Genomic DNA, 25,855 nt, shown 5'->3' on the forward strand with positions numbered 1-25,855 from the left:
CGCTTTATGCTCCTGCATATCAACGACTAAATGTGATGAGGGGATGGGATAAGCTGAGAGGCAATGGTACCTGCAACTCCAGTGTCAGCCCCATCTGCAGACAACCTTAGAGATGGGCTGGATCAGGTCAGCCCTTATGAGCCCTACCTGTGCCATACCTCTGTCAGGTTTCATTTTAGAAGAATATGCCTGGACTCAGTCCTAGGAGGCTGGTTCAAGCACAGCTTCTTTCATCTACACCCTGCTATTAGGGGACATCAAAACCCGAACTTTGTAAATTTGCTCCAAACATGTAAATAAAACCAGCAGACTTGGAAAGTGAGCATACTCTCTAATGGCTAAACAATCTCAATGGGTTCTGTACAGAGTATGTTAAAACAAGGCATCAAGGAAATCACACTTGGTTTCCTACTACTTATTTCTTGTCAAGCCATACAAAATACAATTAAAGCCAGAAAAAATTAAATGTTACTGCATTACTGTTGCTGCAATTATATGAGCCCAAGATGTTATTTAATAACATCTCCTCTCTTTTCTCTCACTACAACGTATATATGAATTTCAAGTTCAGAATGTAAAGTTTCAAGAACTTCCAGCCTGGATGTTCTTCTTTTTTTGGATACAGATGATTTTTCTGAACAGGTTGCTTCTTCCCTATTACGGATATGGAGACATATTCCAGATGAAGTATCTCATGGAATACCAAATTATGCTGGTTGACAATTTAACTTTACATTATTTGGCTGGCCATTTAGTTTTATTTACTTAATGTATCAGCTCAAAAGAACAATGACAGAGAAAGCCACATTGGGAATTATCAAGCAAATAAAATTACACTTGAATTAACAAGCTGAAATTAGTTAAGTGATTTGTGCAGCTAATCATCCTTGATGAAATCAGCTTATACTCATTTGTCAGCCTCCAAACCATTAGCACCACTACAATTCTACATACTGGGAATTTGCTGGATCCTGTGCACAACCACAAATGCATCTGAGAGTCCTACTTTCACTGGGTGGTTGGTTGAACTTATCTGTGAAACAGCAACAGGAATCTAGAAGACAAAACAGGAAGATATGCATGAAATATTGAAGTAAAAAAATCAGACTAAAAATAACAGCACTGCCAAAATTAACATTTAACCAGTGTAAATTAAAAGTCCTGAATAAATGTTTTATAGAATATAGCATAAAGGACTAGAGGTTTATTGAAGATTGAAATTACTGTTTATAATTTTTATTTTATAACAGTTTGCATTGCTTCTTATATAACAACATTCACATCAACATTTAAGAGGTGGAACAATTGTTAATGATGAAAGAGAAAAGGATAGTATTTTTCAGTAATTTATTTCCCCCAGTTGAAGAAAAAGTGGGATAATGTGCTAGTATCAGACAAGGAGGAGGAGGCAATACCTCTTGTCTACTATTGAACACACAAACTGTGGAAGTTCATCTTGGGATGAACATTTTAAAAGCTTATGGCTTAGTTAACTTGCACTGAAAACTTAAGAGCTATCTTCAGATAGCTCTGGTCCAACGATATTCATGTTTAATACATCTTGGAATAGCAGGCAAATTATCAATGTCATGGGAAATAAGAAAAATGCCAGATGGTCAATTGCTAATATCTAGAGGAAAAAATGAAAACGCTTAGACAGCCATAGACCAGTCCAGCTTTATACAATAGAGATGTTGATGTTGGGCAACATGGTTATATGAAAACAGATGTCAAGTTTGATTTCATTCTTTGGGCAAGATTGCAGCTTTGGCTGATACTTGTATAGATGAAATATCTTTAGAATTTTGGAAGCTGTTTGACTTAGTGACAAGCAGCACTTATACAATATTATATAGTTATATAGACTGACTGATCACAAATAGCAGCCATTACTAAAGAAGCAGCTCAGACTGACAGTGTATCTTTACAGTACATCTTGCTTCTCCAGACATCAGATCTAGTATTTATAAGTTTTGTCAAAGACTGGGAAGGAGACATAAATTTACTGCCCAGAAGTTCTGCAGATGATACTAGCAGAGTAAAAATAATAAAATGCCTGGATAAATTAGCAAAGTTAGACACTGCAAAAATTGCAAAGTTCTAACTCAGAGAAAAAAAAGATTGCAAGGTAGAGGTTTGGGGACCATGTTCTAGAAAGCAGCAGTTCTGGAAGGAATCTCAGTATTGTAGTGGATGAACAACTCCAGCTGTCAGAAGAGACATCGCAGCAAGAAAACTTGTTTGATGTGGTATTTGGTTACAAAAACAGTGAAATACAGCCTAGGAGTGAGGTGGCCATTTCACTTGTACCTGCATATTAGATCATTGCTGCAATGCTACACAGACTTTGGGAGGATCTATTTCTTAAGAAGATGCTGAAAACTAAAAAAGAACTAAGAGAAGAAAGATTAAGAGTGATAATAATACTTTAAAAACATTTTCTGCTCTCAAATGTCATTAACAGAAAAGTTAAAGAGCTCTATCTATTTGGCTTCTCAAAGGGAAAATGGAAAGCTGGCTAGATTACCATAAACAAGTACTGGCATGCGGAGAAATTACTCGGGGGCTAAAGAGTTTTTACATCTAGCACAGAAGGATACAACCAGAAGCTGGAAGCTACAGACAGGTACTTTCAAAGTAGAATAAGTCACATGTTCTATGTTTTAATATTATTAACCACTGGGATAAACTACCAAGGGAAATTATGATTCTTTACCCATTGCTGCTTTCAGATCACAGTTGGATATCTTACTTTTCACAGTTGTCCTTCAGTTAACCAGAAATTACTAGGCTGAAGACAAATAAAACTGGATCAAGTGTAAGAAACTGAAACACAAGGTGCTAGCTCAGCTAATCCAATAGTCTTCTCTAGCTTTACCTGTGTAAAACTACCAAAATTATACTGTTGGCCAGTACTTTTGGCAGAAAAATGCCAAAGTAAAAAGCTGGTTACACATCCAGTGAATGAGGATTCAGTATTGTCCACATGTCAATTAATATCACGACTTCTGGTATTTGAGTTGAGCACCAGTCCATCACCTTGTTCCCGAAATATCATTTAGCTTTTTCCTCATTACAGTGGTAGCTATCTAGAAGAAGTTAAATTTGAAAATATTAACAGAAAAAGTGAGTTCTGGTGAATTAAACACTGTCATAAATTCCCATGTCTTTTACTTGATTTAGTGACTGGTTTAGTGGATTTATTTAGGGGTTTTTGCATACATGATCTGCTTTGGTATAACAAAGGGAATGATATCAAACCAAAATGAAAAACAGAAGTGGCTTGCAAATACTTCTAGTAATACTACAATCTAAATTTGGTTTATATCAGCTTAGCTCTGATGCAGTTATTGGAGATATGACATAAGAAGGCTGAAAGCCATTTTTTCCAAGTCTTCAAAATAAAAACCTCAGAGTTCAGAAATAAGTCTATAAACCTTCTCCAGCATGAAAGTATAAACAAAACAAGAGAATTATTCACAGTCTCAGAATACTGTAGAGAAAAGATTATATTAAGTATCAAAGAAACTGTCTTAAAAGATTTTGAGAAGGATACCCTAGAGAAGCTATTGAAAATCAAATTAGAAAAAGCACTGATGAGAAGAACACAATGACTACTTCTACTCCAAATTAGAGAGGAAACACACCAGATGAAGAAAGGAATCAGAGTTTTATGGATAAAAATGTAGCTGGAATTGGCATTATAAGTAGGTGTGTGACCAACAAAATATGCTGGCAAAATTGACAGCTCAAGGCAAAAACTGTCTGATACATGAAAATAATTATACTCATTTTCACATGTGAGTGCAAACCAGAAGTTGCACTCAGGACAGGAGTTTTTATTACTCCTTGAATAAGCCTCCTTATGTCTAGTGACAGAATCATAGAATCATTTAGGTTGGAAAAGGCCTTTGAGATCATCAAGTGCAACTGTTAACCCAGGACTGCCAAGTCCTATCACATGTTTTTTTTCTGCATTTGTAATTAACTGAACAATTTGCATCTTTCCCTCAAAAATTAAGATAAAAGCAAACTAATTTCTCTCTCCTCCTTTTTTTCTACCTCCTGTGTAATGTGGCTTGTGTGATGGGTTCTTGTAGTACAAATGCCACAAGTGGTTTGTTGGTTGGTTGGTTTTGTTTCTTTTTAAAATGGATTTATTTTCATTACAACTTGGTTCAGAGCTTGAAAGTCACTTTCATTTTTACTAGTTAATAAAAATGATGAATGGCTCAGTGATATGTGATACGAAAATAGGACACAGTATCCAAGTTGAACAGAAAATACAAAAAAAACCCAAACCACAAAACTTCAGGCGAAATTAGAAAATTTTGGGGTGGAAATATCTCAGTAGACTTTGCCAAAATCCCTGCAGGTGTCCCTGCTCCTGTGCTGGGCATTCTAGCTAAAGTGAAGAATTTGCGGGGTCATTTTCTAAAACAAATAAGGAAGTTGTAGTAGGGTCCAATCTAACAGCAGAAGCAGCCAAAATTGTGGAAATATTATTTAGCAACAAGTGTTTGTGTAAGGCGAAGAAAATGTAAGTTAAGTTAGTATAGCCAGTTCTTCAGACTGAAGTACAGCCTGTGTCAAACAATTAGTCATACAGACAAAAATGCAGTCTAAGTAGAAGGGGATCCACGACCCAGAAAAACTCTTCTATTCTCTTGAAAAACTACAGTGTTGTTAAACCTGTATTTACAAAAACATATGTTTATTTTTAAAGCATGAAAAAGAAATAACTTTACAAAACGGAATATTGCAGTCAGTCAGTGATGAATGTACTGAGTGTCATTTTGTAGGTGAAATCTTTTGAATGAGATATCAAGATAAAACAGGCTTTTACCATATGATGGCCTATTAGGAAATATGCCATTTTGACAGAAGGCTTGTAGTAAACAATAAAATAATTTATTGACAATTACAGCCAAACATAGGTAGCAAGCAGATAGCTGGTGTTCTGAATTCCTCACCTGAATGACAAGATATGTCATGAGAGGTTGACATGTTAAACAGTTGAACAGTAAACTAGGAATGTGTAAGTGGTTGCTAATGGGCAGCAGGAGTTTTATGACATTACATTGAGAGGATGGATTTTAACTAGAATCATTGCACAGGGTATGTTAGCTCTACCACAGACAATACGAACTCATGTTGTACAAGTCACCAGTTTATGAATAAGCTTCCCAAATGCACATTAGCGCAAGGGCCATTGACATCTATATTTTTGATTATACACTTCAACAAAGGGAGAAAGATATTTCAAATTAATGCTGACTTCTATTCATCATTGGGATCAATAATCTAGGCAGTATTTTCCATCAGAGTTCTCAAATTTTATTCAACTCTGAAGATATGTCAGAATCTTACCGTTCAAAAAAGAATAAAATAATGGCCTCTGACCTTACTCTGAAGGAGACTGTAAGCAGAGTGCAATTACTGCCCTACTTCAAAACTGAGTCAAATGTAAGAGCCAGAGTATGCTGCAAAATAGTAATTGGGAACACAGTAGTAATTATATAGGTTTGTCATTGCCAGTTTCCTAAACAGTTATTAATTACTTTACAGGCCAAACTGCATGAAACTTAATCCGGAATTTTAAGTTGCATAAACAGATCACCTCATAAAATCAAAGATCATTTTTTCATGTTAATATTTTTGATAATAATAACAGAGCCAAAGAAATGCCAGACATGTATAGTGCAGGCAGAATATCCACGAAGACCACATATTTTTTTTTAAGTTTTCAGGAAGCAATCACAAGGTTTGGAGTCTTGTTACTGAAAACAGAATATTATCCATCATGCGTAACAGGAGCATCAAATTTATCTAAGTGTTAGTACTTAATCAGTTCCATTCAATTCTGCTTCCTTTCACAGTAGAAAGAAATTCTACTTCAAGTCTCCTTTAGCATTATTTTCCGACTTCACATATTGGGCAATTTGAACAAGCATTTAAACTTTAATAATAATTTCTAGATGACTACATAAATAGAGAGTCATTACTATTTAAATCAACAAAGAAAGCCTTCAAGGCAAAGAAATTAAGAAAAATATCCTAAACCATTAACAAAGCCTTTGGTACTTTTGCCTAATTTTTCCTGTATTAATCATGGACAGAAAAAGCAGCTAAATGTTGCATTAAGGAACATTAGCTAGAAGCACTAATAGGAAAAGACTATCAGAATCTTAGAATAGTTTGGGTCAGAAGGGACCTTAAAGATCACCTAGTTCCAATGCCCCTGCCATGAGCAGGGACACCTTCCACTACACCAGGTTGCTCAAAGCCCCATCCAGCCGGGCCTTGAACACTTCCAGGGACGGGGCATCCACAGCTTCTTTGGGCAACCCGTTCCCCCACCCTCACAGTAAAGAATTTCTTTCTCATATTTAATCTAAACCTACCCTCTTTCAGTGTAAAGCCATTCCCCCTTGTCCTATCACTACATGCCCTTGTAAAATGTCCCTCTCTCCAGCTGTCTTCTGGGCCACTTTTAAGTACTGGAAGGCTGCTATAACAGTTATTTTGTTCAAAAAGAAGTAAAGCTTTTGAGAATTGAACTTCTGTGAAATTTAGAACATAAGAAATGAGTATTCAATAAGAATACATAAAAAAGTATGCCTCTGCAGAAAATTGTCTTTATTAGTATGTTCTGTTGGCTAGTTTGCATTGTATTGTATTTCATATGTAGTAGAGGCGCACCCGTAAAATTTTCCTGCCAGCTGACGTTTCCTGACATATTGACCATTTGTCAGAAAACTAACAGTTGATGTAAGCAAAGTGGTATTTAAAATAAAAGGTGTGTGCACTGCAAGCAAAGTAAATTGGTAAAAAGATAAATATTTGACTTGCTATAGGACTTCATTATATTTCAAATTGTTTTCACATTTTTAAAACTTGACTTTACAGCTCTTTCTCCTACCCATTAACCCTTCTGAAAGACATTTCACTACCCTGGTGACTCAGCTCCTTTTCTAAATCCTCCCCTGCCCCCCGTCCCCATCCCCACCCCAAATCTATTCTGGATTTTGGGTAACAATTGTGCATTTCAGATTGCTTCCTACTGGGCAAACAACAGGACACAGAAGACAGGGCAGAACAGCTCCTCTGATACTCTGCAACCTCAGCCAAGATCCTGCCTTGGTAGTCAACACCAGATTTATGAGGTAGCAAACCTGATGTAGGAGCAAGGAAGGATATAAAAAAAGATAATCTCAAATGGTTTGAATAAATAAGAAATAAAAGGTAAAATTTACCTGAAGTGCTTTAGACATAAGAGTCCCTCTTTGTACCTCCCTTAAATGTGTAACAGTTATTTTAAAAGTAGGTTCTTCACAACAAATGCCTGGTGTCGTCACTAGTACACAGCCCCTGTGGGACGCTTTATGAAGTTTCTGGCAACCTGTCTGCTGCATTTCTTACGTGGTGTTTCAACTTGGAAACTTTCAATGCCAATGAAATTAGGACCTCACAGATTTGCCATACATCACTGTCATTTTTGATGAACTGTGATGCTAAAATGAAATGACACCAAAAAGATGGTAGAAATCTTCTTGTGCAACTTTAACGCATGCTAGTGAGCACTCACACAAGTAATCTTACTGGAGTTAATTGGGCTCCTGACAACATGACTCACCAGCAAGAGAAATGATTCCAGAAGGGAGGACTTCCTCAGAAAGCAATGGATTCAGCTCTGGAAAGTAAATAAATTCCTAGCCAGACTTATGAGCACTAGAGTCAACTTCAAATTTACAAGTGTCGGTTTTTCTTTTCAGACAACTTGTGTCAGATCAGTGATTGGAAGTTTTATTCAATTTTCCTCATTTAGGTGACAAGATAAGGTACTTTTAATGGAAATAAAGTTGTCAATAAAGAGCGTAGTCTTCTGGAAATCTCAGTCTCCAAATCCATTCCCCAAGTAATTCTCAATGGAATACACTAATCGTAACATTCTAAGATTTTATGAAAACCTTTTGTATGTAACATGTAAGCATGTTACTACTACGACTTTAAAAAGTCTTTTTCCTTAACTTTGTGTTCTAAAGTGATGTTTGGTAATTCCGTTCAGGACAATAAGTCATGACAGGGCATTTCAAAGATTCAGCAGAGGAAAAAATGTAAATTATCCTGTTTGTAAATTCCAGTTCTTTCTTCTCAGGATTAATGAAAAGAACATTAATAACTCCTCACCACAAAAGCACTGTGGTTCTGGAGGAAGCTTCTAGTAGTGCAGTGACAGCAAGTAGCCTACACCACTGTAGCAGAAAAATTGTTTATCCAGAGGTTAAATTACATACTTGCATGCAATTCTAGGGAAACACATGTGATTGATGATGTGGTCCATTTCCTCCTGTCTCCCTAAATGAATAGAAGTTTTCCACTGCCCGGCACCGTGCATCATTGTTTACATTTATACAAAATGAACACAAGATACAATCAATTTAGAGCAACTTCTATCACCCATATTAGCTTCATTCTGCACAGGGCTGGGCAGTAACAAACAGGGCAGAGCGTCTCATAATCAAGAACAGCAGTGTCCTGAAAATGTCACCATTTTAATGTCAGAGTGCATATATAGTTCTTGTCTTAAAATTACAAATTAAAATTAAACTTATCTTAAAATTACAAATCTAAGTAGTGTCCCTCTCCACTTTTCTGGGTCTTGAAAGCAGAAACTTTTCTGCAGTCTTTAAAAAGGTTTCAACAACAAGAGAGAAAGCTTTGGTGCACACTCCTTTGATCACACACAGGCTCTACTGTGCTAAGCAGAGTAAAGCTTTCATGAAGCTGGAGTTGAAATGCAAATACACTGCATTTCCATAGATGAAGTCTACTAGCCTGTACATAACATTATGTATATGTATATATGAACATATATGTATATATAACATATATGAAATAGCCTAAGCAGACTCTGCATCAGCATGTCTTTTGTAAGACAAGGAAAGCCAGGTATGTGGGCATACGAGAAGTTTCTTGTGTCTACAAAACTAATCCAGTAAGGGTGTCCTGCAGCAATCCTGTTGGCTAAGTGCAGAGACACCTATCTTAGATGAAGATATGACTACTTCTAGTAGAATAACCCAGATCCTCACTAGCTTTCTAATGAAGGAGAGTGGAGTACTATTACTTCTGCTTCATTCAGGAACATGGCTCTAACACAGGCATGGAAACCAAGCCTGGAGCTCATAACTGGTTTATAGCAGAGAGAGAAGAGAACCCATATTTTTGAAAGTCTGGACATTCAGTTGCATCACTGATTACATTTTTTAATATAAGGATGGTAACAGAGAGACTTACATCTTGAAGAGAAAGTCATACTTGGCATGCTAAACTGAGATTAAAATAATCCAAAAAAAGAAAGAAATTGGTCTTTGTCCCTAAAGATTTGAGCTTTTCTACCTTCTGATTCTCATTTGCATGAAATTCAACTGGAGCTATAGCCTCCAGGATATAGCCTCCAGGACCTTAACAAGAATAAAAGCAGATCACCTCAAGTAACAACTTAAATTCTGAAACACTCAGAGAATGCAGAAGAGTCCAACCAAGACAACAATGTATTATTGCTATGAAGGCAAACCAAATGGCCTCAGTCTAACCAGTGTCATCACCAAACAGATGGAAAACCTCACAGAGCTAGAGACACAAACCAGTTATTTCTTATTTGAAATATATGAACTTTGAAACATGTCAATTGCTAAGAAATGATAGCTGCAGGAGAAAGGTAACCTCAATACAAACCATTGATTCCAGAGTACTTTCAAAGACACCCAAATTAAGTGAACTAATTGAGCAAACTGGGCCCTACCTTTCAAAACCCAAGAGGAATTTACTAAACAATCAACTCTTACAGTCACTCAAAAAAGGCCAGCTGAAATCCAGAAGTTGCACATCTGAGATGTGTTGATGGTTTTCAAGACCATCACATGAACATCACTTTTATATATATCACATTTTCAGCAAAATGGTGATCTTATAGGCAATATAATGATCTTATGTATCTGAACTTCCAAATACGCTCCCCACCCAAAAAAATGCAGGGAAATTCCTGGCAGGTATAAAGTAATTTTTCTACTTAAATGACAATTTTCAGACCCAACTTACTTCTTTGTAGCCGAAAATGATACGCCCATCACTGAGAAGGGTAGCCTGAAAAGTGAAACTGCCCAGGTTGTAATTATCCTGCAGATGTACATGGTCCCACTGGACAACTAGTGCTGTGCCTGTGAACCCCAGAGTGGGGGCAGAGAGGCAAAGGGAAGAAAAAAATGTGAGAAAAATATTAACTGACTGTAGGAAAAGTACTTAACTGCAGTTATGTGAAACAAGAACAGTGATTTGTCTCTTTCAGCAACTTTCAGCCCAACATCTCGAAATGCCAAATGTATTACAAACACAAGCTGCAACTGAAATCCTCTTAAAGGCAGACACCACAGTGCCACAAAAAACCATCTCAACTACTCACAGAAAAGTCTGCTAAAGTAAGAGTGGCCAAGTAACTTGTTTGGAATTGCACAAGGAGTAAATAATCACTAAAGGGAGGATCCAACACTCAGAGTTCAGGTGTGCTGCCACAACCACTGCTCTGCAGAGGCTTTTTACACTATATATATATGCCCTGATGACTTTGAAATGTGAAGTGCTAATAGCATTGCCTGTTTAGTAAAAGTTATTATTTGAAGAATTCAGATTCTTCCATTAACTTTGCATTAATATAAATAGCATTTTTTTTCTGCAAGGTGCAAGCCCTTGCTGAGGTTCTGCAAGTTGAAAAATATTAGGTGTTGGCAATAAATAAATGTAGTTTAAATTAAAACCACTAAGAGTTTACAGATGGGGTAAATACTGAGTCAGGTGTGCAGGGATTTAGTTGCAAGTGGCTTGTTAATATTCATGGGAGTTCTCTGGCTGAATATCCACTTACCACACTGAAAATGTACCCCAAGCAACTTGCATACTCTGTGAGCATGTTTTACAGATGTTGAGGGTTATATTCAAGCAGCTTGGCTAAAAGAAACTTATCACCAAAACCATGTTTATTGAAAATTACTTTTTTGTTTTTATATGCCTTCCTCAACATACTTCTCTTCGGCACTAATAGGAGCACTTATGTGCTTTGATTCACACCACTTTAATTTCATTTCTTCCTAGAATGCTCAAGGTAGGTCAGTATGCACCCAGCTCAATTTATTTTTCATATATCCTTGAAACATCTTTTGTAACAGATCTTCTGTGCTGTAATTTTCATGAACACAACTTGGTAGGGGATGTCATGAAACTATAAGCATGCAAATTTTTGGTGCACTAAGTTCACCACATTATTGCCCCATGTGTCTTTCATAAGTATAGTACATGCTCATTAATTGTGCGCACAGTGCACACAGTGCATTTTTCCTTCTGTGACCACATTCATTAGCTTTTCTGAATATTTTATTGTATTAAATTTCATTTTAAATTAATTAAAGGGACTTCTAAAAATTATTGGAGCAAAAATAGCCAGAGATTCTAGTCAGTCTTTGAGTACCTCAGATCTATGTGCATCTCAGAATCCCAAGCTTAAGTGGAAGTCAGGTGCCTCCAAAACAATCTTCTCGTTGCCAGGGCCTTTACGTAGATCCATGTGTACTTAAGTTCCTTGTAGTTAGCTGCATGAGTGAGACTTCACGAGTCACCACAATGTGCTCACCCTGCTCTAAAGTGGCAAACTTACCCACAGGGATAAAACATGGATGAATCAGAAATAAGGAGCTGAAGATAAAATTGGCTCAGTTCCTTTTTATTTGGGGTAAGATAGCAAATTCTTTGTCCTAAAGGACATGGGGCCCAAAAGATCATCATGCCTTACACATGAAGAGGGATCCAAAATTTCATAGTACTCAACCTTGTCATGAAAACCATATGCTACGGCCTGATACACCTGATATGAAGACTGAAAGTAAGGAATGCAATGAGAATTAGCAATGTCTTCCCCTGAATCCTCAGATTATTTCAGTAAAGATGGCAAAACTCATGCCATAATGTCAGATAATTTACAAAATGAAAATAATATTTTTTCCTGTTTTAAAATTCTCCATGCAGGGAGTAAGATTTTCTCATGCAAACCTATTTTATTGGCTTTTTAACAAATGCGAGCAATGACTAGATTGAAAGGAAAGGTTATGACTAGGTGCAAAGTTTATAGGATACATTTTGGTTGCTGATCTAAAAAATAAAAATTAATACACCTGGTTGGAAATGTGACATATTTTTGAACATGTTCATAATTTGTGCTTAAACTCACTATGAATAAACACACATAGAACAGCACAGCCTTATCCAGGAAGAATGAAAACAACCATAGATCTTATGATACTAAGTCATGATACTAAACTCTAAGTTTTAAACTCAGAACAGATAGTCACTGCCATTGTATTTGATCACTAAAGGCCCTAGGTAAGGCACCAGATGCCTTTTAATCACATAGGTTACATTTTCAAAATACTGATTACAGCTGACTTCATGAGACAAATATCCACACATTCAAGGCCTTTGAAATATCTCTGAGAGCTTCAAGTATAACACTACAGTTTGCCTTTTACCCTTTCAGTCTTTTATAAAAGGAACTGTTGAGAATTCATGGTGTAGATGAATGTATTTGATTCCAATCGTGGGACTCCATGCACACTTAGTCATCGACAGGTCTATTAACCTTATACCTGCCCTGCTTCTGTGTATTCCTGCTATTGCATCCCACAAACACTATTTTCAATTTAGCTAGTGGGTGGTTGGTATTTACTGTATGTATTTTGAAGTAACAGGAACTTGCACTTTTATACAAGGCAGATTTTTCCTTTTAAAAGCGATAAAATACATTATTAGTTTATGTACTTCAACATCCAGAATATATCTGTCCAATTAGGAAAAAGCATTCATGACTCCTTAACTGTGTACTAAGTTAAGAACCGTTTATGGATATCTAGCCACATGCTTTATACAGCCTGTGAGTTAAAAAAGATAACAAAAAAGGTTTTTAAAAAAATCTTCATTCTTCCTTAAAAAATAGGAAAATATGAAGAGTGAAGGGACACAGACACGTTAATTTATGAAGGACTACTACATACCATTATCAAAGTATCTGACTGTTGAATTTCTTGACACACTGGGGTCAAAATTTGCCATTAAGGGTGCAATATATTGTGTAGCTGTTAGCATTCGATGGACAACTTCTCCAGTATATATGAAACCTACAATAAAATAAAAAAATAAAAAAAAGAGTCCATTTTAGTAACTTCTGAAAAGATTTAATAGAATGGCAGGTTGAACTAGGCATTGCCAGAGCATTATAGGGTCATATGAGAGAAATTAATCCCACCACAAATTTTATAATAAATTAAGTAAAAGCTAAAATTTCAGGAAAAAGTCCATGATGGCTGCCAGAATAACAAAATCCAAGATAAACAATGGAACAATTAGTTCAAGCAGCAAGTTTTTATACAGAAATAAAACCAGACCAAACTCAAGGAAGAATAACTCCACTTACGGACAAAACGCAGCTATGTGGCATTACCAAAATAAGCCATTTACCACCATGCATATTCTATAGTGTTTTCTATTCCTCCCAAAACCCAGCAATATGCTTTGCTTTTGCAAGTTGTTACCTCTCCAAAAATTAGACTAATCCTTTTTCATATTTTCAGAGACACAGAGTAAGAGACTTTCAGACAAGAAGAGGTGACAATCTTTTTCAAAAAAAAAAAAAAAAAGTTAGATGCAGAGTGGAGCAGATAGGATTTTTTCATAATTATAAGCCACGCAGCATTTCTGCTACATTCTCTGCAGTGTCAGGTCTCACTAGTTTATCCTATTCAGGCATAAATCCACAATACTCCTCAGATCAATAGTGGGCTTCTTCCATCAGAAATGCTCACCCAAAACCTCTTACTGGTTTGGAACTGGAGTTCTTCCTTCAAGGAAGAACAGACATCTACAGTGAATACAGTAATGTTGCAGTTTTCTTCGAAGCAATACTTTGTGTATTTTAATAGCAGGAAGCCCTATAATTTTAAAGAATAAATGGTCTACAAATAAACCTTTATTTTTTAGGTTTGCCAACTCCACTTCAACTGATAACGGGACTAAGTTCTTTAGATGCCCCAACCTGAAGATCAACTTAAAAACTCCCATCGCCCCCGAGCGAATCTTTTAATTTTTATTTTAGCCTTTGCCTTGCTGGTCAAAAATGACAAAGCTGATTTGAACTATAGGTAGATCTTCAAAACTGAGGCATGCATATTACCTTTCCTCTTAAAGTGTTTACCAGATGGTGTCTTATGCTGAAGTGTTTGCTTTTTCTCCTTTCGTTGATTTAATGAAGTATATTCCAACAGCAAACACGCCAATAACAAGAATATTAGAGCTGGCTGAAAATTTTCTAACAGAAAAAATACTATTTGGAAGATGTCTCACAGAGTTTCAGTTCCTTACTGGCATATGATAGTATCCACTGCAACAGTATTGATGCTTGTTTGTGTTTTCTTTTCCTTCAGTCATATTGAGAGGCTTTCTTCCTCCACAACCACTTTTACTGTCAAGCCCACAAGGTCATTTCTTTTCACACTTAACATCACCGCAATACAACACATGATGAAGAAGCTTATAAGTCTATCCCTAAAACACAACTGTGAAATTCTAGAACGGAAGACAAAGTTGAACTGGAATTACCCTTAAGGTAGAAACACCATTTTCCAGCCAACTCCAGTTAATATACAATACTAAAAAAACTATTAGTGTGCAACCACACTTTCTTAACAACAGTATCTCCACCCTAACCACTGTGAGCTGAGAAAGGTTTGTTAAAAGGCTTGTTTGATATGATATAGGAAATCTCCGAAAGCAAGAAAAAATAACAAGTTTCTGAAGCATTTTAGTCATACTTCTACTCCTGTCCACTCCTGAAACATGTTGGTAAATACTTGCTAACTGTTCATGGAACTAGTTCTACAAGTCATAAGATGCTATAAACAAACAAACAAAAAAGGTGGTTCTTTGGAAATGTTTTCTTGCATGGCTAAGAGCAATTAAGACCAAGTACAATCAAGTCAACTCAAGTGGAGGTGATAAGAGACCTCAGCCAGGTGTGGAGAAAATACAACAAAAGATTCAGTTGGAAACACTTGGCATTGACAAAAGGGTGAGCTAGAAACCTAGCTGCTTTTGCTTCATTTAAAACACACCTATGTATTCAAATGATACAGTATTTTAATATCTGGACATCTCCAACTACTAAATTAATTCCTAGGACTAAACTACAACTGTCTTGTTTTTCTGAGGGAGAGAGATTCTTTCAGTTAATATCGAAATACCTTTGCTAATTGATAGGGAGAGAGAAACACCAATTAAAAAAAATGTGCCCACACAAATTTACAAGTCATGTATAAACCTGAACTTTCAGAATATGCAACGGTGGCTGTAATTCTACTCTATTAGTCATCATTTTAGGATAGCAAACAATTCTGCCAAAGCATAGTCCCTGAAATGCATTTTCATTATTTCTTATTTATTGCTGTCTGCTTCTAAAATATCGTCTTCAAAAGTATTCTCTTTTGCTTATTTACACATTTTAAATATGTTTAATTTCATAGAATATTTGTGCTGATTATTATCCCTGTGGTCACTTGCACACATATTTTAAAACAATCTTGGGTAGGTCTGTAAACTTGAAAACATTCCTCAAAAATATCTTTAAGATAATACAAGCAAAACCTTTGAATCCATGTTCATATATTACAATTAGCCTTAATACTTCAGTACTTATTCATCCTTTGCACAACGGTCCTATCCTTACACAGTTTCCCTTTCATGCTTTCATCCCATTTACAGTATAAATGTCACCATTATAACTAATAATGAGGCAGATACAATAGGAGAAGAAAGGACTTAATTGTGCTGGAACACATAACTGAGTAAACCAGCCCAGGTAATTAGTATCCACAGAGCGTATTTCCAAGTGTTTGCCGGATGCAGCTTTACTTTAGACAAAAATGGAAAGCAGGAGGTGGATGATAGCTGGGAAGCAGGCAGGCCTTGCATGAAGATCATTCTAATGAGAACTCCAGTCATGCTTTGGAACAACTTGAAAAGAAACACAAAGTCATTTCAAATCATCCCAGAGATTCAAAAGCTGAAGCCACCGTTGAGCATGGGCATTTTATCATTTCCACTACAACTTAAAAAAAGCAGCAAATGTAAAATTAACTTATTTCTGAATGGAATTCTGCAGAAAATTGGCTTATACTATCTGTGACCTAATTTTCTGACAGTGGTAAATGCTCATGGTTGATTCTTTTAGTCAAGGAAGAATTTTTCAGACCTGCAATTTCCTGAACCACTTAATCTCTCCTTTGTGGGAGGGGTTGGTAGAGCTCTTCTTTACTATACCTGGAAGCACAATATGCTCCTAAATACTGGAAATAAGACATACAGGAAAGAGTGCTCAGCATTTTGTAAGTTTTATGTGTATATATAAAGTTAACTAAAACTAAGGATGATCTAATGTTAAAGCCACTTATAAATCAAGGAGGGTATACTCTTAGCCCTCATAGTGTACAAATGCACACTCACACAGAGGAGAAAACCATATATAAACCATGTATATATACACACATATATGTGTATACATATAAAAAAAATCTTAAATATGAAAGCACATATCCACTTGTTCTGAAGAATTTGAACGCTTGATTGAATGGTGGGTAAGTTCCATCAAAGCTCCATGAATCAAGTCTAGTTATCAGGTGTTTTTGCCACCATGGTACGAGTCGGCTCACGTACCTTTTGTACAGCAGCATTCCTGTTTCAGGTACAGACATCAATATTATTTTTATGATCTAAAAGCCTCATGTGTTTTAAAGGTAACTTAACTGCTCCCCTTCCACATTGGTTAACATTATCTGAAGCGTGTCAGGGAGTCCCCAGAGAAGGCTTTTTCTGCTATACAATGTGCCTGAAGGTGTTGACTCAGGGAAGCAAAATATGCATGACATACATTTTTCTTGAGATAGCTTACTTAATTCCAGATCAGAGAAGTGAAAAGATGATACTTGGAATTTAAGACCAAAAGAAAAAGCATGCATTGAAAAAACTCCAAACCAACGGAGCCCTACAAGAACCTGGAGCTCAAAACAACAAACAAATCTAACCATCTCATAGAAAATACTAAATGTAGAAAGAAATAAGACTTGGGGGGGGAAAAATTGTTCATTTTCTTATCAGGCAGCTAATGTTAAGTAAAACCATATGTTAAAACCCTTAGTAATACAACAAGCTGCAGTTATTTAGCTGAAAAGGAACTGCCTGCCAGGAGCAGCTGAACAATGAAAGGTTTTGCATGAGAGAGATTGTCACTGGGCAAAGGCAGAGCTGCCATTTGAGCGCACAGTTCAGTGTGGGTTTACTCAAGTGCCTTTGCAGCATATAAACTAGAGGGGAAATAGCAGAGCAGCTTCTGAAAAATGGAACCAGAGGAAAGTGGTTTTCCTAAGAGGATAGGCTCCAACCCAGGTCACCCAAGGGAAAGCCTTGATTTCAGCTTGTATATTCATGTATGCAACAAGCTTTGCAGAGATGTAACAACACACTCTCACGCACACCCTGAAATGTCTTGTGGCATAGCAGAATCATCCTTTCATTTCTCCCTCTTCATTTTCTCACTTAAGCAGGGTGAGAGTACATGACTTCTGCTGCTCATTTTCCTCCAGAACACTGAAAACACTTTGTGCAGCCGAGAGAGAAAACAGTAGAGGAACTGGCAGGAGCTTCCTGACTCTTTGACTGCTTCTTTTTTGGTGTCAGCATAATCAAAGCATCTGAGAGGATCTGCCTGGGGGCATTTTGTGGTATCTCATATGACCTCAAAGCTAACCCAACACATAGCAGTGCTTCTACTGTCCTTACCATCTCAGACCCAGTGCACTGCCCATTTTTGTTAGAAACCAGAATCAGCACAAGTACAGTACTGTACATAAGATTTACCACAATTTTCACAACTTCACCCCCAACCTAGCAATTATGTATTGTTGAAAGACTAACATAAAATGGGATGTTATCTATCTCATCTGAGGATCTACTTCCCTAACCCTAATGAAGAACACAGTAGGAGAGAAACAATAAGAGACTCTACCTTGGACTTGTTTAAAAAATGGCCCATAACCAGCTGTGGGGCTAAAGAAGTGTTTAATACCTGGGTTCTGTCAAGCAGAGTTGGCCATCATCAACCAAGACAAACATAAGCTGCTTGCAACTTAATGGGGGGTAAAGAAACCTCAAACCCTAAAATTTATTCATATGCTATCTTGATGTCTCCAGTTGCCAGAGATACTGTCTTGCCAAAGAAAAGATTTGGAAAGTGGATCAAAAACTCTTCTTCTGAGTTCTCCAATTCACTGACATTGGTGATGCAAAAAGATGCATTCATTCCTCTTGTTAAATTACTAGTTAACAGAACAGTAGGAAAAATAGACCAGAGATAGGGACTGAGAAGCAAGACATGACAGTTTATATAAATATCCTGTAGACTGAGGTTCTAGCAGTAATTTCAAAATTTAAAATGGTTCTTAGACTTGGCACATTCTGAGCCAAATACTATTGTATTTAATTCTAACCATCAAAATCTCAGCACATCTTCATGAGATGAACCTTAAAGACCATTTCAGCAATTTCTCGATATTTCTGTTTGTAAATAGAAAGCTGCAAATGAACTAAATAGGGAACACAAGAGTGTATTTTTGTTGCTCTTTGTAGCTAGGAAGCCCAGACTGAGGTAGTGAAGTAGGAGTTAGAGAAACATATCTGCACTCTCTGTAAAGTTTACTGGAGTATAGCAAAGGCAGGAAGAGAACTGCAGCCTCTGCCCTCAGAGCCGCCGCAGGCTGGGTGCGCTAGGTCTCATGTGCTCCCTTGCTCAGATCACTGCAATACATTGGCCCAGACATATTAGTGAGCCCAGCCCACAGAAATCCCATCTAGGATCTCTTCTATTTGCCAGTCACATGCTAATACGTACCTACATAAGTAAACCCCCAAACCAAACATCAAACCAATAAAATCTTTCACTATGTGAACAGATAATTCTTTAATGCACTTTTTCCGTAGCAAGATGCTAGAGAACACTGCTATCACCTGGGAAAACTATTGCCTTGCCTTCCTTAAGCACAAGCAAACCAAATTTCCTCAGCAGGAAGGCCAGAAAATTTTAGGAGTGTTGTTACTTAGGCACATCTAACCATCAGCTGGAGTCAATATAAGATAGAGAACACGAGCATAACTCTAGAAGACATGTATTTGTGTTTTCAGAGTGTCAGATAATTCCATATTGTTCAACCACTGGAAAACACCACCTTTTAAACAATTGGTTCTCATGCAGTCATTCACTTCTAAAAGATTTTTGTAAAGAAAGCTTTATTAAAAATTAGCAGCTAATAACATCCTGACATCATTTTACTCATTAGCCATTCGAGAAAGTTCATTTCAATTGCAGCACACAAAACAACTTTGCTCTGTTCAAACAAGAGAATAAATTATGTTTTGTGCCACATGTAAATGAGGCTACAGAAACTAGACGCCTCCTATAGAAGTGTATTCCACACACATTAACAACTCTTCCTGCTCTCTCTCTTTTTAATAAATCTAATTGTTCTAAGTGGTAGAGAAAGATTCAGCCTTTTTGTTGCAGCTACTCTTCTCTGGGGTAACAAAACATTACTGCTTCAGATGCACCTTCTCATTAGGTTACAAGACATTTGTTTGGACTGACACTATAAACATGTTCTTGAAATAGTTATTACATCAGTTCAATTCCACTCCTTTATTTAATTTACCTTAGTACAATTATAACCAGCGTCGTAGAAATGCATTGAGAATAGGCAGACCAGCTCCCTAACCAATAAAAAGGTATTTGAGCTTTATCAACTGGTAAAATTCTCTCCCTGTCTGTAAAGTTTCCGTATGTTTTTTCCATTTCAAAGTATATTTTCAAAATATTTTTCATCAACTTATGATTGTATCTGATACCTCATTTGGCAAAGCTCAGAGCTCCAAGTTTTCTCTTTGGTTGAAAGCCCAGTAGGATGGTATTCTTTTTAAATTATTTTAATTAGCGCTTGAGAGCAGCTTAAAAATTTTGAGTTGCATTTATTTTCAGGATGTTTCTTGTTCTCCATCTCGCTGTTTCTGACATACCACTTATTTTCATCTTACATTCTTTTTTTCTCTTCAGCAGTAACTGTAAAAACGTGATTAATCTATTCTCCTTTCTGGAATTAAACTACATAAGGACTCAAAAGACACTTTTACATTAGATCAAAATAATGGCAAGATGTGTCATGGGGGAAATAAAACATATTAGGAATAGTGTTGCTCACATATTTATTTGGTGAAGCTGACAAATATTTGTATAGTTGGATAAAGCATAGCCCACAAAACTCTGCACTTTATATTTTTCAACTATGCTAAAATGTGTTTTCCCTGTGCTTTTCCTGATATTTCTCCACCAACTATTTCATGCTGAAGCACATTCAAGAATATGTTATGTTATTAAGCTTCTAAAATATATCAGAATGCTGAATTCTAGAAACAGATAATGCCATTTACTTTCACATCCTGTCCTATATAGCCATATCAATATTTCTTTGATACTTCACTGAAGTAAGTATTAAGTAACGTCATTTATCCCCAGATGGCTAATTTATTGTTATGTCTGTGGAAGAATGTTATCATTACTGTAATTGCATGAAGATTACAGCATAATTAAACAAAAGGATAACAGCAACTCCAGATCCCTCAGACAATCCATGAAAGTTAAATACCTTAATGGGCTTTCAAGATCAGTATAAAAATGAACCAATCTCTCACTCTGTAATTTTTTTTTTTTTTCAGCCTTCTGGGGAATATGAATTAGAGATAGATTATACATATTTTTTGGCTTTTCTTTTGCTTGATTAGATTGAATGCACCAGTCCATTTCTTCTTTCGGCCTAAAAAGTGGGCTATCTGAAAGCTAAACCCCACAAGGCATAAGTATAACACTGTTTCTTAATTGCATAACCTTACAAGGACTTCTTGTGTGTCTGCATGAGAGAAAAAAAGAGAAGCTAACCAGAATCCTCATACTCTTGGCTGTACTCCTGTGTTACTTATGTAGGTATCTAAAAGCCAGAAGATTCGTTTTTCACCATTATTTTTCCTGCTTCTTTGTTAATACTGAAAGCATTATCTGGAAAAACTGAGAACGTGCAATGTATGTCAGTGACTAAATGGCAGGAAGTTTCCCATCTTGCTGTAGCTTCCCTACTTACTCATGGCTGTTGTGAAAAGTGTATGATCTGATGGAATGTAACCCATTCTGATGAATATCCTATTCAATTCAGCAACGGGATTTAGGGGATTATGTATCATGAAACTGTTCTAGTAGAGGTTTTTCTTCTGACATGCCACAAGACATGCCTTGTCAGGAGGCTGTTAGCTATCACACGGAAGAGTATACGAGCAAGACAAGAACTTTTAAGTAAGGATACCGTGATGGACTGCAAACAACCTGCAACTTTAATTGTAACTGAAGTATCTGTTCCCGTACTTTAAATGGCTTTAAATTGTGAATGCCCTCAAGTTCAGGAGAAACAAACCCAAAGGTTATTTAGAGTCTAATGACTTGCATCAGTTCCTGTCCGATCAGATGCATACTTCCCCAGGGAAAATTCTTGGACACAGGCACGAAATACAGTATCTACTTGGTGAAATACCACCATGTGATAGCTCCCACGTGCCTCTCAGCTCTGGCCAAACAAAGACCAGCATGGTTCCTAGACTGGCCGGAACCAGAGAGAAGAGATTGGTGGGAGAATTACCTCCCTTGGGCTGAATATTTTAGCAGCTGTGTCACTGCAGTAACCTTGTTGCTGCTAAACCCTGGGATGAGGCTTGAATAGAGCTGCTGGGGGAAAGTCTAATTTTGCAAGTCTGTTTCTGATATAAGTGTGTCTTCTACTGGCTGGGTAAGATATCACTGTGTCTGAACAGCTCTTGTCATGAATTAAATGTTTGGATGGAACTAAGCAAATTAGTCTTTTAATTTTTGAAAACATTAAATAAAAAAGGGTTCATCTTTGCATCAAACTGTTGTAATAGCAATACAGATTTTATTTTCTTTTGCTGCTATGCCTCTTTTCTCCTATACTGCCACAGAGTCTAATAAAAATAACTGTCATAAGCTTTTCTGCTTGCCCTGCTTATTCTCCTCTTCCTTCTAACTTTTAAAGCTAATTCTTAACCGGATAAATCACATGAAATGTGAATCATACTTATCACTTGAATTTCATGAAAAACGAAAGACTTTCAGATTATGATGAAATCATTATTCCCCAAAGTTAAAAAAAAAAAAAAATTAAGGAAAAGAATAATAATGCCATCACACTGAGTTGTCATTCTTTTTATAGAAGTTGGCAATAAAAATGTTGCAGAAAAGGAAAGGATTATTTTTTAAATTTTAAAAAGCCTGCTTTAAAATTATGCATAACAGAAAGAAACTTTGCAGAATGTCTGGTTTCTACTGTAGTAAATCAGTGTTATTTCAAATATAACTTTGATATTATTAGGTATTAGATTAATTCCACACCCATTATATAATGCTATATTATATTACTTCTATTAATCTTTCCTAAACTACTGAAGCTAATTCTATGTATGTAATAGTCACATATTTCTATCCATGTAAAACAAGATCTTACAGCATGTCAGGGAAGACCATGAATCATTAGAGAAGTTTCAGAGCAGCCCTTAAACCATGTTTCACGTCTATACATAAAAACTAACACTAAAATACCATGCAATAAGAATTTTTTTATGCTAGAAGGAATTTTCAGAAGGGAATCTAGCGCTGTATTCTTCTACTGCCAACATCCTGCCAGAGCTATATGGTCTCCGGTTCCTTGTTTGCCCACCACGTTTGTGCTGGATACAGAGTTCAGTATGGGTTTGCCACAAGCAGAAGCAGTCAGCAGTGAACATACAGCTCAAAACAAGACAGAAGCTGGTAGATGTTCATGTGCAACTTGGGCTTCAGGGCAGCAAGGTCATGTGCGTCTATTCAGAAAGAGCTTCTTATTCACACATGTTTCTCAAAGTTTGGGCGTACATAAGCATATTACTCTGGTCACTAGTTCAACTCTGCATCCCCCCTGAGAGGACCCCTCTAATGCAGCCATTGTAAGGGAAAAAGCAGATGACTCTGCCTCTTTCCATGACTTCACCCTGATGACCAGAGCTGGACACACCACTCATCAGACCTCACTGGACAGTTTATTTCCCCGCTTTGTGAACTACTGGGGAGTAATACTAAGGAAATCTCTATCCTGGGTCAAAAATAAATAAAACCCAACCCAAATCAAACAAAACATTTTTGACCAAGATCAGTTTGCTGGTCTAACTCTTACTGCACTAGACAAAGTTTGCGTGGACAGGGCGGGGTGGAGTGTGCTTGTGCTCCTGGTGAGTATGGAAACCAATACTCAACCAGAATTGCAACAGACACACTGTATCCTGAAGCTGAAACTACCAATTCTGGGCTCATCATTTCTTTGCCTCCTTTCTCCACTCATCACCTCACTATCACTTTAGGCTATTCTCTTCAGTTGTGAAGTGAACCTATGAAAACATCTGGCTTAGAGCAACGCAAGCAGAACAAAACAGGGAACAGGTAGACATTCTAAGTGAGGAAAAATGAGAATATATTTGTCTCAGTGTTTACAATTTGGGAATTAAGTCACATTAGGTCTGGTATCACCAATAATCCCCTTGTGTATCCTCTCTTTTGCTGCATTAATTCACATTAAAGCAAATTACATTACATGAAAGTGCTGTATTCATCTGCACTTCAAAGCACACAAAACTTCTGCAAACAGGTGGGGAAATGGACTGATTTCCCTTCAATAACGGCAAATATTGCCTGGATGAAGTGTTTCTTTATGACGTTTAAGTTTTTACAGAATTTCAATACTGAACACCTTCATGAGAAATATGGAAATTCATACACAACTCAGTAATACACGATGGGGATGGGAAAAGAAAAATGTCTTTCTCAGTGTCAGTTAATACAACAAGATTTTCACTCAGATCTAGAAAGATGAGATTTTCTTTCTAAGAAAGTACCTTATCAAAGGTCCCATAAAGGCCTTAGGAAAATCTGTAATGTCAATCGGGGTAATTATACTCTCTCTTCAGATTAATTCTTTTAATCAGAGCAAATGCTTTCCCATATTTTCCTGTTAGAACAGGACCTGTGCTGTACCAGGTTCCAAGCTTAAAGTTTTAATAATCCAACCAAAAAGAATGAATACAAAAAAGAATAAAAATTCAATACCAGTCGGAACCAGCTGATGAGAAATTTCTGCCCTGGGAATGATACTAGCCTCAATTTTGAACACAAAGATTGCAGCAAAAGCAACAGCAGTTTAGATGCATCTTTAAAAATAGTGTTTGCGTGTGTGAATAAGGGCTCTAAAAGGAAAGGTTACATGATTTATGGTCATAAAAAGAAAAAAAAAAAAGGAAAAATCTTTGGTTCAAATTCAAATCATGTTTTCAAAATGTGTGGCCCCTTTAAGAAAAAGAACGCTGGCAGGGGTAAGCCTGTGTTGGAGTAGTACCTGCAGAGGTTTAGAAACACAAGGGAATCAACCCTTCCCTCTGAATAGCTCAGACCTGTAATAACCCATCTGTTTCATACAGCCAGAGTGTCCAAACAGCCCATGGCTGGGCAATTGGTGGCATGTAGCTGTGCTGTCCAGAGTACACTTGTCATCAGTATAGAAAGCCAACAGCTGGAAGCTGATTTGCCTGCAATCACTGGAAACCCATTTAGTAAATACAATTCTGCCAAGTCTCATGGCTCTTTTTGTTCATACATTTTTAACAGGTTGAAGTACAGAGTCACCAGTGGGATGCACATGCTGTTAAGGGTTGCCTGGACACTTCACTGTACACTAGCATTAGCCATGCTAGGCAGATGCCTTTAATGAGTAAATTCTACCCAACACCTTGAAGCACAAGGAAGCATGTACTAACTCAAGCATGAAACTGGGTTTGTGTTTCTATGCTTCAGTAAAATACATATGAAAACACGTGTAGTTCATGTCTTTCAGACATTTCCAAGTGACTGGAATGGTTACCTTTCGTAAATTCAGTATGCAATACTACCTGATCTGAAACTCTGAATGACTGACTCGGATTTCAAATGTTTTGTTTAAGTCTTTCGACAATCACCTGATGAGCTTAAATACGACTATTGGAGAAGAGTCATAAGAAGTAAACTGCAAATGCCTTTAGATTAAACTAGGCCAAATAATTTTAAAAGGTCTGAGACCTTAAAGTTACAATATTGTTCTACTTTGTGGAAGACACATATCATGCAACACACAGTTCACTCTGATGATGTATGTTGGTTGTTTAATCATATGGTAACTTACAAGCAGCAGTAGGATATCTGTAGTAAGTACCATGTAATTACACGGTACCTAAACAGTGGTCCCTGCCTCCTAAACCAAAATGCAGGTTACAACATAATTATGTTTAGACTAAAAAGTAATCATCACATGTGGCTGGATGGTCTTTGCCATGGGAAAGCCATTTAGGTTCTGCCTAAAGAAAACATATTCATTCATTTCAACATTAGGAGCTGGTGATGCATAACTGTAGCCCCGTGAATCATCACCCATACAAAAGACAAAAGCCATGTCAGGAAAACTAGAAACTACTCTCAGCATATGAAGCCTTAGACAGACACTAGCTGTAATGAGGATAAGGTTGTTTCATCATGCTGTGGTGGAAA

At 36.8% G+C, this 25,855-nt stretch overlaps 1 protein-coding gene across 1 annotated transcript in view; it reads right to left on the minus strand.

The window, feature by feature from the left end:
- The window catches only part of PLXDC2 (plexin domain containing 2), a 271,382-nt gene that overhangs the window by 60,568 nt on the left and 184,959 nt on the right, over positions 1–25,855 (minus strand). Inside the window, exons 5-7 of the mRNA XM_055709000.1 lie at positions 13,101–13,223; positions 10,105–10,223; positions 955–1,054 (exon numbers count right to left, since the gene is read on the minus strand). Coding sequence (XP_055564975.1) covers positions 955–1,054; positions 10,105–10,223; positions 13,101–13,223 — 342 coding nt within the window. The remainder of the gene's footprint in view (positions 1–954; positions 1,055–10,104; positions 10,224–13,100; positions 13,224–25,855) is intronic.

The sequence above is a fragment of the Falco cherrug genome, chromosome 4 (genome assembly GCF_023634085.1).
Source record: "Falco cherrug isolate bFalChe1 chromosome 4, bFalChe1.pri, whole genome shotgun sequence".
NCBI classification, from domain to species: Eukaryota; Metazoa; Chordata; class Aves; order Falconiformes; family Falconidae; genus Falco; species Falco cherrug.